A 20,376-nucleotide genomic window follows, 5' to 3' on the forward strand; every position below is an offset into this window, starting at 1 on the left:
AGGCTACCCCAGATTTTTAGCACAAATAGAAGCCAGTTCTACCAAAATTGCACAGCACAAAGCCATTTAGCTCTGTTCCGGGCTGGTGTCACCAAGGTGTAACCCCATGGTTACAGAGAAAACCCTTGTAGAATGGAAACTTTAAGACACAGGCTGAACAACTTTTAATTATATTTTCTATTATTTAACACTGACTGAATCTATTTCCTTGCAAACAGGCTGTATTTGGGTCAGGAGAATAACTCCCAACCTCGGGAGACAATGCCTCTCTTTTATGTAAACCTTCTTTAGCTCAACTCACATGCACTCCCTGGCTTTCATCATGTAGGAAATGTGCTTCCAGGTCTGCAAAAAACACCGATGCACTTGGGAGCACGTCCTTCTTCTGACAGTTATTTGCTGCAGTATCTACAAAAGCTTAGACCCATGATGCTCTCTGGAAGCCTGACTTCCCTAGACTCCTTTCATGTGAGGATGCCCTATTTTACCAGCGAAGAGCACAATGAATCCTCAGTATTAAGACCTTGGGGCTGCTTGCTCAGGCTCAGTGCAATGAACAGAGAATAAATGAACATCAAATTTCAGTCATCAAAAGTTGTGAGCACGGAAATTAAGCTTTTGGGAAGATGCAAGTGCTGCTAGGGAATCGATCCGCGCTTTGTATACATGGAAACAGACTCTGGGGATACTGTGCAGTAAGCAACATGAGGGAGGAGGAGATAACAAGGTCACTGTCTACATGCAGACAGTTGCTGCCCTTTTCTCACTGAAGGCTGATGGAATCTGTCTAGGCTGCAATGAGATTGCCCCTGGAGCAGCTAGACATGGGATGCTTTGTGTCCTCCTTCCGCCCAGATAATCTCCCTCAGGGACAGGCAGGCACAAAGCTTCACAGTTACCTAAGTTAAGTAAAAGCTCTGAATGAAAATGTTCCTGGGTGTTCATGACACTGGGCCCCAGTTGATATAATTACAGACCGGTGATACTTGCCAGTGATTTTGCCTTCTGGAACTTATTAGATCCACGACCTGCTCCCTTTTTTTTCTCAGCTGCCTGCCGACTAAGGTCTGGGGTCTCCCCTCCTCCTTTCTTTCTCCTGCAGAGTAGAACAGAGTAATATTAACAAGTGCTATGGAGTTGGTCCCCTGGGGTTGAGAAAAAGAAAATCCCTTATGATATTGCTACCAAAAAGACAGCATTTCAAATAATATCATTTTATCTTGCACCTGGGGCAGACCAAGAGTGCACAGACACCGCAGCTCAGAGGAGGCTGGTAACTTGCTATTTTTATGTTAGGATAACTTCCTAGCACTAAGAAACATGCCCTTACCTCAAGACTTACTGATCTAAGCTAAATTAATGAAACATGTTACGTTAGATTAAGAGAATTCACAGAAAGGAAAGTTTAGTAAAATCAGTTTGAGAGTTTTGAGTTAAATCCATGTAACTTGTAACATAAGAAAGGCTAAAGGACTGCCTCTCCAACAAATTATTTACTCATTGTTTTTACAGCCAAATACTACTTCTTGTATATGTATGTAAATGTATCAATTTACATGTAACTATTATTAAAGTCAATGCAATTAACTGGCAGAACAGGAATATTCCAGAGTGTGAAAATTAAGTGTAGTACACTGGAATATGGCCAGTTGTCACATTTTTCCAGTATCAGGAGTAAAATCCATACCATGAGGAATTTTTTTTAAAAACTCAGGCAGGTTCCTAAACACATTTGCTCTGAAGGTGTTAATCCCCCTTCCACATTCAAATTCTGCAATAGAGAATCAGTGAATTTAAATAATCAGCTCTATGTGGTCTCTGGATTGGGCCCCCATCTCCATCACCAGCATCTCTGTGCTCCTCAAAGGCATGCTAAAAAGCACATAAATAAAAAATAATGAACATAAAGGGTGGAAACGGACTCTAAAAGCAACATTTATCCTTTAAGGAAACACCACATAAGACACATGTCCTCACAATCAGCCAATAGTTATTCACTTGTCCCAGACCAGCTGTAGATCCAGAACCATAAAGACAAATCAGACACATTATTTCAAATAGTAAATAAAGGAAAACTACCATCTGTTTATAAACACTTCCCTAACAGTCAAGAAAAAAAATTCAATCAAAAATATTGATATGGGGACTGAACTGGTCATCTTTGGACAGAACACAGACCTGGCTGTGTGGTTGCAAATTAAGATGTTAACCTCTACTGCTGTATTCTAGTGCTCATGCTCCTGGTGTCAGAGCATCCCTCTGCAGCAGGTTGCCACCATGATCTCACTTCAAGGCCAGGAAATTCCCACCCCTGGAAACATCCAGGTTGAATAGAGCTCTGAGCAACCTGATGAACCTGATGTCCCTTCTTACTGCAGAGGGGTGGGATTAGATGAGTTTAAAGGTCCATTCCAACCCAAACCATTCTGTGATTCAATGTTTCTACAAAACAATGTGAGCAATAAGGACGAGTTTCTCAAGGCTGCGAAGGAAAAGAGCATCAAAGCTGAGATGAGGATGGCCAGTGCTGAATTCAGTGTTTCTCACCCTTCTTTCCTCCCTGAAGAAAACCTTTTAATTCCCACCAGCCTAACAGGCAGAGTAGTGGGCTGGCTATTCAGAAACATGAAAAGCAGGAGACAAGCATTAGGATTTGGAAGGACAGTGAAACACCATGCCTTTCTCACGCAAGCCAGCCCCTTTTTTTGTCAGAAGCTGGGCCCAGGCTGCTGACAGAACAATTACTGAAAGTAATTATTTTCTCGTTGGGTAAACACTCCAGTACAATATGCAACTGTTTTTAGAGCCAGCCTATGTCCATAAATTATCTAACTGAATTAGTGCTGCCTTCCAGAAGCCTTAGCTGGTTGAGGGGGGGTGGGGGTGGGGGAAAGGAGCTTGTATTTTGGCTGAGTTGTTGTTACGAGAAGTAGAAGGGCGCTTTCTTGAAGCAAAAGGACACAATCCTGGCAGGGGTCCAGCGCTAGGCTAGAATCTGAATTCATTATTCATGATAAAGTGGGAGGCAAACCTTTTGATTTATTGGCAACAAGCAGCACAAACACCAGATGCCTTCCAGCGGAACTGTACATGCACAGACTAAAAGAAACACCCCTCCTGGACCTTTTTTAGGCTGATCAGAGTCCAGAGAAAATTTGCTAACTTGTCATAAATTATCTAACTGAATTAAGTGCTGCCTTCCAGAAGCCTTAGCTGGTTGAGGGGGGGTGGGGGTGGGGGAAAGGAGCTTGTATTTTGGCTGAGTTGTTGTTACGAGAAGTAGAAGGGCGCTTTCTTGAAGCAAAAGGACACAATCCTGGCAGGGGTCCAGCGCTAGGCTAGAATCTGAATTCATTATTCATGATAAAGTGGGAGGCAAACCTTTTGATTTATTGGCAACAAGCAGCACAAACACCAGATGCCTTCCAGCGGAACTGTACATGCACAGACTAAAAGAAACACCCCTCCTGGACCTTTTTTAGGCTGATCAGAGTCCAGAGAAAATTTGCTAACTTGGAATTGCTAACTTGGAAAATTTGCTAACTTCCAAACTTTAGATAATTTTTTTTTACTTCACTTTTGCAGTATTGCTTTGTGCCCAAAGAGACAAATCCATCCTTGCTGGTCTCTGGGTTTTGTTTGGTTGGTTGATTGGTTTGTTTTGGTTTTTTTCATATATCTAAACAAAAAGCTACCTGGACAATTCAGGCAGAAAACAAACCAAACCTACTAGAAATCATCCTTACGATAAATTTTCACATGGGAATTGTAACTCAATCCCTGTGTGTATCTCTTCTCTATCACCTCACCACTCCCTTGACTGTGCATCTGATCATTGCTGTTCTTAATTTCTCTGCTCAGTGACTGTGAAGCTTTTCCCATACCATCCCACACCATCCCATCTAAACCAAATAATGTCTTAGCAGCCGTACTTGGGGATCTCTCTCCGTTCTCCTTCATGCTGCAGTGATGTTTGTCACTGAGGCTCTTGGATGCCTCAGGTTTTATAGTACAAGCTCATGCCTTTCTCAGCAAGCAGCAAAAAAATCCATCAGAAAAAAACTCAACAAAACAAAAAAACAGTCACATTTCAGTGACCACCCAGACTGCAAATTAACACCATTCTGATGCTTTTTGGGGCACTGCCCAGCTGTTGCACAGTGTTCTGGTTCTTGTCTCCAGTGACATGAAGCACCAGCACTCTAAGCCAAACCTTCACCCAGATGACCTGTAAAAATTTAGTTATTTGCTTTTCAAAGGTAAATACCCAACTACAGTCTTACAGCCTGAAGTATATGTTTTGTGTTACTTCTTTTTAGGACTCACTTAATCTCTGCTTCCCTGCATAATTAAGAATTGTTATGCTTCCCAAGTTTCACTATTTTTTTTTTCCCTAAGCAAGGATAAGTTCTCTGCTATGAATTTCCAGCAGTGTTGTTTTGATACTGCTGTGGAAGGGAGTGTGTAGCTAATGACTCCACTCAAAAGGCCAAGAAAAGAACAGATGACAAATCTGCCATTTAAATGACAATATTTCAGCTGCAGCATGGACACCCTGTTATGATGAATGAGAGAGTTATGTAGAGTGAGGTCCAGCTCAGTGGAGACTTTAACCAGGTCTAAGAGCCAGGAAAAACTTAATTTTTTCATTACCTCTTAAATTCTGCACATTTTAACCTGACATTAGGCAGATTAACTTTGATTCAAAGAAGTAGCCAGTGACTGGCTCACACATTGCTTTGATGATGGTGTCAGGTATTCCTTTGATGTAATCATCTTCTTTATTCACACAGAATTTCCTCCAAGTCCAGTCTTCCTGAGCACAGCAGAACATAAATTAAAAGAATGGCTTATTGGCTCACAGCTTTCCAGTCAACCTGCTGCTCTACTAGCCCTCTCTCTAGTCCTTCTCCCTCAGCCATTGCTTTGGCTTTCTGCTGCTTTTCTGCAAGTTCTGCATCTTTTCACACACGCTCATGACCTCAAGAAAACTCTTGTTCCTCTCTGTATGCAGCCAGACTGCAGAAAAGCCCATTTCCTCTCCCAGGCCACCATTGCAAAAGTCTGTATTTTAGGAAATCACTCCTATTGTTTTAGGAATCTCATTTTACATAACATTTCATTACTTCTGACATTCATTTTACATGAAGAGTGGTTGTTACGCCCTTGAGACCCAAGAATTCATATAATCTGAAGAATAACCATATCTAACAGAGCCGGGGGGGGGCAGAGATTTTTATCTTCGTTCTCTGTTCTACTTTCAACCCTTTTCACTGGTCAGGCAGGGTCTGCCTGAGCCTGGAGGCTGCAGTGAGGTAGATCAGCTTGCATAGCATTCACATGAGACTCTCTATCTCTACTGACTAGACATTCACTCACAGTTGGTTGAGCATGGCCTTCATCAGCTGTCCAAAACAAAGTCTGGCATCACAGCGGGGCACTCTGACCACTTTGGCATTGTGCTCCTGTTTATAGACAACTTACACCTGCCCAAGCTACCCATTAGCTGCCACTGCCACCTCCAGTGAAACCCTACACTTGAGGAACACTGAAGCATGAATGGTGGTCCTACAACTACTGCTGCAGACAGGGGTCCCAGTGAAGTGCTGAAGACCCGATCCTCAAGGAGCTGCCCAGACGCAAAGGGTGGAGGACATGATACAGAGCCTTCATGGGAGGACTTCAGCAAGAGGGATGCAGAGAGGATTATGTTGGCAATGTGTTCACAGAAAAGAAGCAGCAGATCGTGATGTGAGTGGGAAGCTGGGTCAGTACCTGAGCCGGCACACCTGGGTTGCTGAATAGTCATTCCAGATGAGACTACACACTAGCAATTACTTTCAGCTTAAGTGATATTAAAGGGAGATCCTTGATAAACAAGCAAATCCCATAGAATTCATTTCACTCTTTGCAATAATCCTCTGTAATTACAGATAACTGCCAGATTTGCTAGAACACATAGCATTAAAATACCCTCCATTGCACAAACGGATAGAGGCTCAAATATCACTTAGTAGAAGAAAACAGTCAGAAGAAAACAGTTACTGTGTCATTAGCAACTCAGAATTATTTGCATCTGGCTGTTGCACTGGAACAGGCTGCCCAGAAAAGCTGTGGAGTCTCCTTCACTGGAGACATTCAAAACCCACCTGGACGCGTTCCTGTGTGATGTGCTCTAGGTGACCCTGCTCTGGCAGGGGGCTTGAACTAGATGATCTTTTGAGGTCCCTTCCAACTCCTAAGATTCTGTGATTCTGTCAGTTGAATCTACAGCTCAGTGCTGGAACAAGCAACTTTTAAAGCCTTCAAACAAGGCTTGTCTCACTTTTGACATTGGGTTATGGCCAGTTCAAGGGAACCCTAAACCTCACAGAAACCTTTGGGAGCCACTACATAGCAACATTTAGCACAGCTGAAAAATAACACCAGGACATCCGTTTGCAACAAGAGGCATTTTGTCAAAATATTTCATTAAAAGCCTCAAAAGAATGGTACCCAAAATGGTGCTGAAGTTTGGAAACATACCACAGAAAGAGGGTGAGGTGGAAACTGGAAAACTCTTTGAAGTAGCGCAGTATCCTAGGACTAGGGGACGCGGATTAAAAAGTGATTCATAAAAGGCTTTTGTTCAGACACTGGGAACTTAGTGGAACACCATGGAGGAGTGGTGGGTCTGGCAAAGTTAATCACATTGAGAAAGAACCTTCGCGAGTGCACGGCTGCTTAGCCAAATCATCAGTCAGCCAGTGTAATTCATGGGTTGATTGTTCCTGTGCACAGGGCTAATCTCAGATCCCTCAGTTATTTACTTGAAGTACAATCTGGATACTTCCACTGTGGCTCAATTGGTTCCCAAGGGATTTTGTTGGCATGGTGAAGAGGAATCTCCTCCTCTCTGCACATTCGGTTGCATGAGAGTCTGTGCAAGGACTCGCACAGGAACTAGGCAACGGTCAAGCTAATCCATTACCTGTTCACCAGGTTCAGATTAATGACAGTATTACCAGTTTCACAAGTTCTTGCAGGTCAGCTGAATTGAGGTAAGTGCTGTGAAAAATGAGAGGTGGTATTAATAGGCACTTAAACAAGAAACAGGCCAAGCCCTGCACACAGGTGACTCCACAGGGGATGCAGAGAGGATTATGTTGGCAATGTGTTCACAGAAAAGAAGCAGCAGATCGTGATGTGAGTGGGAAGCTGGGTCAGTACCTGAGCCGGCACACCTGGGTTGCTGAATAGTCATTCCAGATGAGACTACACACTAGCAATTACTTTCAGCTTAAGTGATATTAAAGGGAGATCCTTGATAAACAAGCAAATCCCATAGAATTCATTTCACTCTTTGCAATAATCCTCTGTAATTACAGATAACTGCCAGATTTGCTAGAACACATAGCATTAAAATACCCTCCATTGCACAAACGGATAGAGGCTCAAATATCACTTAGTAGAAGAAAACAGTCAGAAGAAAACAGTTACTGTGTCATTAGCAACTCAGAATTATTTGCATCTGGCTGTTGCACTGGAACAGGCTGCCCAGAAAAGCTGTGGAGTCTCCTTCACTGGAGACATTCAAAACCCACCTGGACGCGTTCCTGTGTGATGTGCTCTAGGTGACCCTGCTCTGGCAGGGGGCTTGAACTAGATGATCTTTTGAGGTCCCTTCCAACTCCTAAGATTCTGTGATTCTGTCAGTTGAATCTACAGCTCAGTGCTGGAACAAGCAACTTTTAAAGCCTTCAAACAAGGCTTGTCTCACTTTTGACATTGGGTTATGGCCAGTTCAAGGGAACCCTAAACCTCACAGAAACCTTTGGGAGCCACTACATAGCAACATTTAGCACAGCTGAAAAATAACACCAGGACATCCGTTTGCAACAAGAGGCATTTTGTCAAAATATTTCATTAAAAGCCTCAAAAGAATGGTACCCAAAATGGTGCTGAAGTTTGGAAACATACCACAGAAAGAGGGTGAGGTGGAAACTGGAAAACTCTTTGAAGTAGCGCAGTATCCTAGGACTAGGGGACGCGGATTAAAAAGTGATTCATAAAAGGCTTTTGTTCAGACACTGGGAACTTAGTGGAACACCATGGAGGAGTGGTGGGTCTGGCAAAGTTAATCACATTGAGAAAGAACCTTCGCGAGTGCACGGCTGCTTAGCCAAATCATCAGTCAGCCAGTGTAATTCATGGGTTGATTGTTCCTGTGCACAGGGCTAATCTCAGATCCCTCAGTTATTTACTTGAAGTACAATCTGGATACTTCCACTGTGGCTCAATTGGTTCCCAAGGGATTTTGTTGGCATGGTGAAGAGGAATCTCCTCCTCTCTGCACATTCGGTTGCATGAGAGTCTGTGCAAGGACTCGCACAGGAACTAGGCAACGGTCAAGCTAATCCATTACCTGTTCACCAGGTTCAGATTAATGACAGTATTACCAGTTTCACAAGTTCTTGCAGGTCAGCTGAATTGAGGTAAGTGCTGTGAAAAATGAGAGGTGGTATTAATAGGCACTTAAACAAGAAACAGGCCAAGCCCTGCACACAGGTGACTCCACAGCCTCCTTGCAACTGCTCCTACTGATGCTTGTTAATGCACAGAAATTTGACCAGAGATCCAAGATTCTGAAAACAGTTGATGCCAGATGTGTCAAAGGAAAACACGGGGCAGTTCTAAGACAGGTTGATGTGCAAAACAATACTTGGGGGTGGGAAAGCCTTTCTTTTACCAGTTGCTGACCAGATAATCCAGGGAGCCCAAGAACTGATGGATCTAGGCTGTCTATGCCAGACAGTGTAGATACAGCTACTATTCATTATTTAAATGCTCCATAGTGCATACATACTCTTACATCTGCACCTTCATTCAATCATCTAAATCTCTTCACAGCCAGAAGATCTTTGAAGTGGTAGAATTGTATTTCATCACAATTAATTTATCTTCTGTGCAATAACCTCAGATTTCTCTCAGTCTTGCAGTTTAAAGATTCTTAAGCAAACTTTTGTCCCAATACTTCCCACTACAGCTGTGTTACATGTGTAGGAGATACAGCATATTTTATAGGCAGCCACTAATAAGCTGTGCCCATGCTCTGCACTACAAGGACACAAAGTAGTGCAGCTGCAACTACAGCTGAACCAAGACCAATCCAAGAAAAGCCAAAAGGGCAGCAAAGTTGGGTTTGCAACCAGGTTGCTGAACTCTAGGGCATCCAGGCAGCTTGGAGTACAGACAGAGTGAGCTTGCAAAGGGCACAGACACACCCTAGTGTTGCAGAAAAAGCAAAAGGGAAGAGATGAAGCTCTTACGCCTGCCTGGCCTGCTCGATGGGATCATAGTTGTCGAGGTAGTTGAATCGGATAGTGTCTGTGGGATGCCTGTCTGATGAACGCCATGGTGGGAGCTCCTTTTTCTCCTTGTTTGTCCTCCTTCCAGGCACAGCAAGTTTTGTCTCTGGGAAGTTGCTTCTTACAGGCTGCACATCAATGATTACAAACTCATCCTTTGCAGGAGTCTAGTGAGAGAGATAAAAAGAAGAAAATAAATTTTAGCCTATAATGAAAATAAGATTTATTTTGCCCAAGTTTAGACTTTAAAAAATTAGGCTTTAACTCAAAATCAGTCTGTCCAGGCTCCATTATGGTCAATGGACAGAAACAGGCACCCTGACAGTGCGGGTCATCATCTACATGCCAAAATCTGTATTAAGATGAGCTGAGCTCCTTTTGAGATGCCTTGCCTTCTCTCTGTTGACTACAGAGAATCTGTGGGGGAGTTTGGTTAAAATTAGAGGGCTGAGTTTTGAATTGAGGGCAGAAGAATCCCACTCTCACAGCCCTGCAAACCAAGCAAGGCATCAGTGAATCTCAGAAGAACTCAACGGCTACTGCGTTACGCTCCACCTCCTCAAAATGGCCCTGCTGCCTCAGAAGAAGAAAGAAAGACAACACCAAGGGATATAACAGGCATAAAGGATCTTCTTTTTCCCCCTTTCCAACAGGTGAACTGACTCTGAAATGTCAGCAGAGATGATGCTGAGTACCCCACCTCTGCTTATCAGCTTGAGGCAAGCTATAATATGCTCTATAAACTGAGGAAAAAGAAAGTGGAACAGCCTTGAGTGCTGGAGAGGGAAATTTAGAGGATTAGTCCAGAACACCCTGAAAGGACAGGAGAATGAGACCTTGATGACTCCTAACCCAGGAGAATTTCACTTCCTCCCTACCGGGGATGGATGATGGGAAAATAGAATGCATGGCAACACATGAGCTTAGCTTCTAATTTATGATTTTGTATCTTCCATTTTACCCTCAGGAAATCACAGAAAGATAGACACAGGGGTTAAGAACCTGACCAGCCCAATTTTCCCACTGGCCCAAACATCTCTTAGAGGTGGCAGGTATGTACCTTTGGTCTTGTGACATGCAGCTCTTTCACCATCTCAATGTAATGTTTCTTCCAGATTCCTTGCTCAAAAGGGGTTGGAGAGAAGTTGATGTACCAGCCAAAACGCAGGCATTTCAGCATCCAGAGCTGATCCAGTTCAGAGAGGTACTTCCAGTACCAGCTCACCTGTGAATGCCCAGTAAGTTGAAAACCTTGGGGTTGTAAGCATTCAAGATTGCAGCTAGACACTTCTGTGCAGTGGATGTAATACCATTATGTCCTAGTACAATTCTTCAGCACTCTTTATGCTCCATTTAAACCTTTCATGAAACCATTCAAGGTCTTCATGACATGCTCAGAGCCTAAGTGTTAGCTGATCTCCTGCACAGGGTGAAATTTTCCAAAAATCACAGGCTAAGGGGTAAAATTTCAGCTTGTTTGAGGCAACTTCTTGCACTTCTACTCCATAAGCCTACAGTAGTTGGAACAAACCCTGTGTTTCCACTGAGAAAACAGCATCAATAAACTCCCCAAGTCTGACAGTTCTGAATGCTTTCTCTCTACTCATGTGCTGCTGTTACATTCCATCACACAGTCACCTTGTGTGCAATCCTTGTTTCAGCTTAAGGACAATCAATCTATTGGTGTGGCCATGCTCATAATAGTAGCTGTCCAACTATGTGACACAAGTAGCACTATAAAGACCTTCCATTCTAAGTAATTTCCTACTCTTTTTCCTGCCAGTGAATGAATAGTGCAAGTTGTATTCACATAAAACATGAAATGCTGAAGAAAGATACTGGAGTGAGCTTTAAACAAGCTGGGAGTTTTATATATTTGTAGTAATACGTGAGGTACATTTTTAGTGCATCAATAACAGCAACAATATCTGAACTTACTCATTCTGAACTACTTTGGGCATCACCTCACAGCACTTCATCTCATGCAAACATATTTTTTGAGTCTTTGCCACTATGCTCAAAAGTACATCTGTGACTTCTCTGCTTCTCCACATGCAACACTTTACCCTCTAGTATTTTACAGGATCTGGTTTTCTTAAAGCCTCATGTGCAGTTGTTTGCAACTAGCACAAGCCAAGACTTTTCAAGCCAACTAATGATTCTGCAGACAGTACAAGGTACTTGAAAATAACACAATGTCCAGAAAGTACCAGGCCTCCTTCTTGGGAAGAATCAGTCTTGTAAAATGCCACATCTTAAATGCCTTAGAGCTGAGCATCTCAAGTTACTCTTCACTTTAGTAAATCTTGGCCAATCTGGCTTAATTTAGGATCTGTAGAAGTGTTGGGTTTGGTCTCATATGAGCATCATTAAGCACTTGGCACCAGGCTGCCAAGTCAGAAGACATCCTTGGGTTATGGAGAACAGCTCTGGTATGTCTTTGCTGAAAACCAGGGCTGTTTCCTTTTTTTTTTTTGACTAGCTTAACATGACTTCCTGAACCTTAGGTGCATATTGACTTTTTTACCTGTGCACAGCGACAGAGGCTTCTTGGGTCCAGGAAGGAAAAGATGTATAAGGACAGGACTCTGGGAAGCTTTGTGGTAAAATCTAGAGCCTCGGTGGGGACTCGATCCTGTAGCTGCTTGGCACAGAATTTTTGCTGCGATGGGGAGCAGCGTTCCAACAGGTCCACCAGAATCCTCCGCCTCTGACCATCTGTCCACTTGTCAAACTGAGAAAAGGAGTTTCAGGTTCTGAGAAACCAGAGATTCAGCTTCTTAAAATAAAGCACACATTTAAGGCAAGGGAAAGTGCATAAGAAGCAGCTTCTGGTGACTCATTCAGGAGCAAAGCACGTAGGAACTGGGAACAAATGGAGAGGCTACATTAAAAGAAACTCTGAAGCCACGTAACATTTGATTTATAATCCTCAAAGGATCCAGAATGGCCTAGTCCAGGACACACTCATGCTCAAAAGACTCTTTACTCCTGGGACTGGCTCTGAGACTTGGCTTCATTCATGGTAAGAAGACTCAGATGCATGTTTAGAGGATCAAGTCCCAAATCACAATGAGTTCACTGCTTTTTCCTTGTCTATCCTGAGACTCTGATGGCCCCCACTACTGCTATATTTGAGTGCTTCACAATTTGAAAAGTATTTATTCTGACAATCCCACTGCACAGGACAGAAATCCCCACTAGAGAGAAGTGGAGCCAAGAAAAACTAAATCAGCTGCCCATGTGTCACCTGCAGGACAGATCCAGCAGCACAGCAACAAAGATTTTTCACAGCATTTCTATGCTTATGACAGGTACCTGAAGAGGAGGACTGAAATGGTTGTGGGAAGAAATGAGCACTTAGGTAACCACACAGGCATGTATCTCTTTGCTTCAATGGCAACAACGACGCTGCATGGAGTGGAGTGGGGCAGAGCTGTGTAAACAGGGTGGGAGCAACGGTGGTGGTAGCTCATGTTTTACCGGTGTTGATAGGAGAGGATGGAAAGGGCCCTGTCAGCAGTAATCTCCTGGGAGGAGACTGACCTCATCGCCACAATCTGTGCAATCTGTCTCAAAACCTGCAAGAGCAGTCCTGGCTGCAAGGGCAGCACTGAGTGCCAGGAGGAAGGAAAGCTTGGAGGACCACGGTGGCTGCAGGCAGGATGGGCAGGAGTCCCCAGTGGGAACCTCAGGCAGCAGAACCACATGGTTCAAGATGACTTTCCAGGTGTAAAACACAGATTTTGGAGAAGTCCCACTTCATCCTCCTTCCTAGCACAGCAAGAGCTGCCTTGACCCAAACACACCTTCTTTTCAAAGGGAAAACTGAACTGTTTGGGGAATTCCCCTGTTTGGGGAATGCTGCTTTTCCCCATTGTTTTGTTTCTCATGTGTGTATCATCCTCAAAACAGGCATCTTGCTTTCACAGGACTCTTTCCTGAAGCCAGCTTTCCACACCTGACAACTTACTCTCCACAGGTCAAATCAGAGCACATTCATTTTGCATTTAACCTCAGGGGCACCTGAAGTCCTTATTTAAGCATGACCTCCAAAAATTTAAAAAAGTAAGAAAAAACATGCAGTTCTTCCTATATATATGTATATTTTTATATATATATATATGTGTGTGTGTATATATATATAATTGTAGGTATATGGTTTAATGACCAGGTCCCTTCCTTTCTCTTTTAGAACAAAATAGACTAGAAATTCAGATCTTTTTTTCAATCTGCTTTTCCCCAAAAAAATCTATGGGCAAGCAGAAGACTAGCAGAATAACAGTTTAAAATATACTGTGCAGATGAAAGGTAACTGAGAAGAAATTTACTTCCAGATTATTTTAAAGAAGCTTTTGTTTCTTTAATTTTACATGGTTGTATTTAATTCCAGTACTGGAGAATAAACTCCAGTAAGCAAACAGCTCTTCTCCTTCTTCCAAAAACACTGCCAAGACCTTCAAGAAGGTCAAGAAGAAGGTGGCATTCCTGAGATCTCAAATACAAAAAGCCAAATAGAAGAAAGCTCCCAAAAGTCCCACATGCCTTTTCAGATGCAGACAGTGAATTAAGGAATACACCCTTTCCTTCCCATCCCTGTTTTACATGTAACATTCACTTCTAATGACATTTAGCAGAGTAGTAAGGAAAAACTGGATCAGGACCTTTGGATTTGGGGTTTAAAAATGAGTCCTCCTAGAATAAAATCAACAAAGGTGTACCAGAGGGGGACAGAGGAGGTTCTGCCAGTCCCCTTCTCACCCTCAGCTCAAGATAAAAGGCTTTCTCTGCCACATGGTGAGGGGGGAAAGCTTCTGCTGCACAGATTCCCCATACATGATGACAGCTACATCCTCTTCTCATTAAAACAATCTATGATCACCCATTTGCAAAGATAAACTTCTCCCATATAAGTTCCAGAGACAGGGAAGTAACAGGCTTACTCTCTTCCACACCAAGATTAAGTGAACTAATCAAAGCTAATTTAGCTTTTCACTTGACAGACAGAGTATTTGCTCCTATTTAACTCTTCCCATTCTGCCATGGGTGTTGTAGTTAAGCAGTTCCTTCCAGCATCCTCAGCCTGTGCTTACTCTGCAAGGGAAACTCCATTTAAATCAGCACTGCACTGTGCATGGGAACACCCAGCTGCTTCTCCATTGCATTCAGCAGCAGCCAAATAATTTAAGGAGACATAATTTGTCTCTTTTCCAGTATTAACAAGCATGTCCCCATCCTACATTTGGCTGCCTTTCTCCACAGTTCCTCCCCTTGCATCTGATTACAGCAACCCAACCAGTTGGACCGGATTCCCCTTTTCAAGGTGCTGCACCTTCTCTATCCACAGCTAGGAAGGGGGATTTTTCCCTTTTCTGTGCCCTTCCCCAAGCCCTGGTGAACAATGTCTCCCCAGGGACTGTATAACATCAGGCTACACTGGCAGTGCAAAGTGCTCAGTCCCTGCTTCTGTGATCAGTTTACAATTAATCCATGAGTGCACACACACAAATAATGCAGCCTGACACCAAGGGGAGAGCCCGGGAGTGCAGCAGGAAAGTAACTTAACCTAAAGAGGCCCCACTCTGCTGTAGGAGACAGGTTGTTTGCTGACTTCAACCAGCCCCTGAAACGGAATGGAATCCTCATCTCCAAATCATTACATCCATGGGAGTACACAGGATCCCTCTGCTCTGCAAATGTAGGACCCGATGTGCTAGTCAACCAGGCTTTTCTACAGAATGGCTTACAAGTACTTGAGTACGATTCCCCTAGGGAGAAGTGATTTTCGCACCCTCCCCAGCCATCTTCTCCCAATCCTGATGAAGAGATGTGTTGGAGACCAAGACCAGGTCAAGGGAGATTATTTTCCCCCTCTAGTCTACTCTGGTGAGAGACTCCTGCAGTGTTGGGTCCAGTCCTGGGGTCCCCAACACAAGAAGAGCATGGAGCTGCTGGAGAGGGCCCAATTGCTTTCCAGAGAAAGCTACAAAGATGATGCGAGGGCTGGAGCAGCTCTGCTCTGGAGACAGGCTGAGAGAGTTGGGGTTGTTCAGCCTGGAGAAGGGAAGGCTACAGGAAAGCTGGGGAGGGACTTTTTACAAGGGCATGGAGTGATGGGATGAGTGGGAACGGTTTCAAGCTGCAAGAGGGGAGATTAAATCTGAGCAAGAAATTCTTTGCTGTGAGGGTGGTGAGACACTGGCCCGGGCTGCCCAGAGCAGCTGTGGCTACCCCACCCCTGGAAGTGTTCAAGGTTAGGTTTGGCAGGGAGCAACTTGGTCTAGTGGGAGGTTTCCCTGCCTGTGGTAGGGGGTCGGAACTAGATGATCTTTGAGGTCCTTTCCAACCCAAACCTGTCTGGGATTGTATGATTATATGACCTGGGTGAGAAGAGAAAGGATGAAGCAGAGAGGCACCTGGTATCCATAAGATATAAGAGTTCACCCCACAAAATCGTAAATACTGCCAAGCTGCTCCTTGCCAGCAATTAGCAACTAGCCCCTGTTCCTTTTTGCTTTCACCGTTGTAGTTAAACGACTAAACCTGAAATTTTGCAAGAGGAGACTCCTGGGAAGACTGCTGAGGAAGGGAAGCTGGCAGCCTGGTGACAAGATGCACCCTTCAGCAGAAGACATTGCTGGCTAAAGACGTGTCTATAGGTGGGGGCGTGTGGTGACTAGGGATGGGGTTCAGTTGCCCAAACACTGCCCTGTGTTGTGGGGTATCCTAAAAAGCCTAGAGCTGCCGTTCCAAGGATGACAGTTGCTTGCAAGTCCTGCATCATACCTGCTGTGACATGGGAAACCAAGAGGTAGATAATGAGATCATGATAATGCATATGTCCATGCTATCATCCTCTTACCCATCAGAACAAGGTGGCTGGATCCAAGCCCTGTATTAGCATGGTTCCTGGCTCAAGCTAATGTCCAAATCGTGTCTGAACAGTGTTTGGAAGATTGTTAAGGGCCCAGGCCAAAATCATGCCAGGGATTGTGCTAACAATGTCATAGTGTGGATGAGCAAGGTCCAGTACATGAGAACACTCTGACACACTATATAAATTACCAGAAGAAGCAACCCACAGGGTGAGCTGAATCACTGTCTGGGCTCCCCTGACTTGTCTATATCTCACTGGGCTGTAATGGAAGCTGAGATGTTCAGATCACCTCGAGACACTGAAGCTTGGATGTCTTAATCTAAAAGTTCAACCCCAACTTCATTGTCAACTTATTAACCTGGGTGTCAGCATGATAGCAATGAGCATTAAGACAGAGCAAGATGCCTTTATGTTTTTTTAATTAATAGGAGGTATTTTTGGCTTGCAGAACAGAGCAGAGAGGGAGGCTGAGAGGCAGCAGGTCAAGGCATCTGCCTAGTGTGCAATGCAGAATAAAAGCAACAAGAATAAACCAGAAAAATTAAGAGATCTTAACCCTTCCCCAGTGTAACCATCAAAAAGGTTTCAACTGAAAGAGTGCAGCACAATTTCTCTTTTGTATTTATCTGGATAGTAACTGGGTAAAGGAGTTGGTATGAAGGGAATTAGTATCAAATGCCTCCAGCAGGGTCAAAGCCTGCAAATACTCATGCCTGGGAACAGCCATGTACACAGGGCTGCTACACCCCACCACTGCTTCCACTCCATGCAGCAATAACACTTTATGGAGCTGAGCACAATTTGAGACAGCCCAAAAATTGTAGAGGGTTCCATCACACGTCTTGGAGACTGCAGGTTACACCACATCCAGTCCTGTGGCCTTTGAGGCTGCCCAGCAGTACTAGAGAAATGAAATCCCTTCAGGTCAGCTAGTTCATTGTTCCTCAGCCTGTGTTTTATGGACCACATCAGCCTGGGAGACATCAATGATGTTCTGTGTCACAACTGCAAAACAACAACTAAGTGAAAATGCACAAGCACAGTCCCTAAATATGTGCAAATAAAATCAGGAAAAATAAAATAAGCAATGAGCATCTAAAGTTAAACCTACTCTTTATTTGGATTTTACTAGTGTCTAAATTGTGTCTCCATCATTGCAATTCAAGGCCATTGTTTTTTGTCCTATCCAATGTGAACACAGAGATCAGATTGTTCCCTCCCTCCTTTCAGACAGCTTTTGTGTGTTACTGCAAAGATGTTTTAATGTCTTTTCTCCATCTTCCCTAGAGTAAAGAGAATGTTTCCCTATTTTCTAGACCTGACACTGTTCTAACATATGACTTTTTCTAAGTATCCCCTGTTGGCCCTCAGCTTTCTCAAAAGGCAGGGATCAGAACTGGGGATATGTCAGACAGCCCTTTGAGATATTTCTCTTTGCTACAATTATAAGACACTAGCAGTTTATATTCAGGTTGTGATCCACCGTAATTCCCAGCAAATTTTCTTACGCAGAACTTTTTGCTTGTCTTTATCAAACTGCAAATTATTTAATTCTGATTTCTAATCTCCAAAGTTCCTGAAATCCCTCCAAGACTGGTATAATCTGCAGATGAGCATGTACTTTCCATTCCATCGGGCAGATATCAGTTAAAACGCTGAGCAGTTATGGATTTAGGACAGACTTCAGCCTTCCAGTTTAATAATAAGTAATTTACAACTACACTGAATATGGATTCCCAGCCATATAAACCCACCCCTCAGCAGTTTCATCCAGTCCCTATTTCATGAGAGCACTATGAGAGGATCATGTGAAACAACATAAAAACTCCTGCCCAGAGCACTGTGGTTTCTTGACACAGTTTTTCTTAGAGTCAAAGTGCTCCAGGCTTTGCATACCAGATATTATAATGCCACAGGCTTTGAAGGGAGTTAAGAGCAGCTTTTGTGCTTTCCGCACCCTTTTCATTGGCATGATGGATGACAGAAGCACAAGGAGAATTAGCTCTGAAGGAGCATGATGAGAGCTACTGATCTAGTGTCATATGAAGGGTCAGAATTTAACCTCTCAGAAGATGACTCACCACTCTTGTGTGTGCTTGGAGGAAGGTTATTTCCAGATTTTGTCTCTTCCAGTCGGGTTTCTAATGAAAACATTTTTGCCCTTTTGCCATGGCATATCCCATGGGCATTTTAAAACATCTATAATTTTCAAGAGACAGGTTTTAGGTCTGTCAGTTACTGACTATCATGCTCAAAGGTGTTTTTTGAACAACAATAATTCAATATTTTTTTCTTAGTGTCCGTGAAATTCCTTATTTCCTTATTATCAAAATCCATGCATTGAACAAGTTATGGAAAGCTTATTTCCTCTAAAGAGGAATAATCCTTATGATCTTAAAATCAAAATATGTGTCTGTATAGACCAGTTTACTTGTCCGTAACCACCCTGGAAGTGTTCAAGACCAGGTTGGATGGGGCTTGGAGCAACCTGGTCTAGTGGAAGGTGTCCCTGCCCATGACACAGGGGCTGGAACTAGATGGTCTTTAAGGTCCCTCCCAACCCAAACCAGGCTGAGATTCTATGATATGTAAAAAATGTCCATGAGTGACCTCTTAGGCATTAAGGATAAGCATCATAGTTCAACTAAATTATTGTGCCAATGCTTTTTCTCCAAGAGTGTTGATAAAAAGCATCACATCTATGTTTCCATTTAGCTTGTGTGCTGTATGTGAGCATATAACTGGTTCTTGGGTTCTGTTTCCAAAAATGTGCCCTGGGCTCAACTGCACATTTACACCCAAATTCACTCATTTATTGCAATAAAGTCCCCATTTAAGGGATGAGCTCAGGACTAGGGCAAACCTTGTGCCATTATATGCTCTGCCACCAGCTTCCTGGAGAGGTCAATTAGAGCTGTATTCCTTTCGGGCAGCCAGCTAGGACTCCCCTCCCAGGCTGTGGAAAGAAACAGGCATCTCTAGAGGGCTGTTCTTTCATCCTACATTAAGTGAGATGAATTACCCTCTGGAAGTATCACTTTCTCTCTGCTGACTATACAAGGAGCCTGCAATGACCGAACCAGCCAGGCTTAAATATTATGTTTCAGACATACACACCCAGTCAGAGAAACCTCATCCTGAATGTCTAACTTGCAGCCATTTGTGGCTGGGACAGACAAATCCTCTCTCATGTCTTTCCGTGCCTCATTTTTTCATCTGCAAAATGGGGTGACAGTACTTTCCTGTCTCATGTGGGAGCTGTGAAGATACTGACAGTAAGAGATTGTGAGGTGCTCAGTGATGACAGTATTAGGAGCCATATGTGTGCACCTGGGAGATAACACACTTCTATTACTAGTTTCAAAGATCTGCTAGCAGACAACAGCAATACCTAAACATCCAGTATCCTCACTGAAGACTTCACAGACTTTTCCCAGGGCTTCCTATCCCATTTCACATCATTCTGATAATGGAATATCGGAACTTACAGAATGTGGACTCTGAAGGAAACTACACCTTTACTTTCCTCAAAAGTAGACCAGGAAAATTGAACCCCTTTTCCAAAATATTATGTTTTACATTCCTATTAAAGCAATCTCTTGGTCACTTCAGCTGTATTTAAATATATATTTAAAGGGGAAAGTTTACCCATTTTCCAAGCAGGGCTCTTCTTTCTTCAAATACCTGTAAAACATACACATACAAATAAAACTGAATACTTAAAAGGGATTCAATATATCCTAAGAAAGACAGCTTGAAAAATATTTTATGTAACCTACAAAATATAAACCAAATCACTGAATAGAAGAGTTTGGAAGGAACCTGTGGAGATCTTTTAGTCCAAACTCCCTGCTAAGGTCAACTAAAGCAGGTTGCTCAGGGCCATGTCCAGATGGGTTTTGAATATCTTCTTAGATGGAGACTCCAAGATTTGGGAAACTTATTACAGTGTTTGACCACCCTCACAGCAGGAACATTTTTTCTTACATTAAATGGAATTTCCTGTATTTCAATTTGCAGCTATCATCTCTTGCCTTTTCACTGGATGCCACCAAGAAAAGTCTGGCTCTGTCTTCTTTACCCAGTCCTATCAGATACTCTCTCTGTGAGAGCCTCTCTTCTCTAGGCTGAAAAACCCCAGATCTCTCAACC

General features: G+C 43.3%; 1 protein-coding gene across 1 annotated transcript in view; it reads right to left on the reverse strand.

Annotated features, from left to right (window-relative positions):
* FBXO16 (F-box protein 16) overlaps nt 1–20,376 on the reverse strand; it is a 31,913-nt gene that overhangs the window by 6,485 nt on the left and 5,052 nt on the right. The window contains exons 2-6 of the mRNA XM_010002184.1: nt 19,873–19,908; nt 11,875–12,081; nt 10,408–10,572; nt 9,309–9,514; nt 991–1,096 (exon numbers count right to left, since the gene is read on the reverse strand). Of these exons, the coding sequence (XP_010000486.1) occupies nt 991–1,096; nt 9,309–9,514; nt 10,408–10,572; nt 11,875–12,081; nt 19,873–19,908 (720 nt within the window). The remainder of the gene's footprint in view (nt 1–990; nt 1,097–9,308; nt 9,515–10,407; nt 10,573–11,874; nt 12,082–19,872; nt 19,909–20,376) is intronic.

Source organism: Chaetura pelagica, unplaced genomic scaffold (assembly GCF_000747805.2).
Source record: "Chaetura pelagica isolate M959 unplaced genomic scaffold, ChaPel_1.0 scaffold107, whole genome shotgun sequence".
Classification (NCBI taxonomy): domain Eukaryota; kingdom Metazoa; phylum Chordata; class Aves; order Apodiformes; family Apodidae; genus Chaetura; species Chaetura pelagica.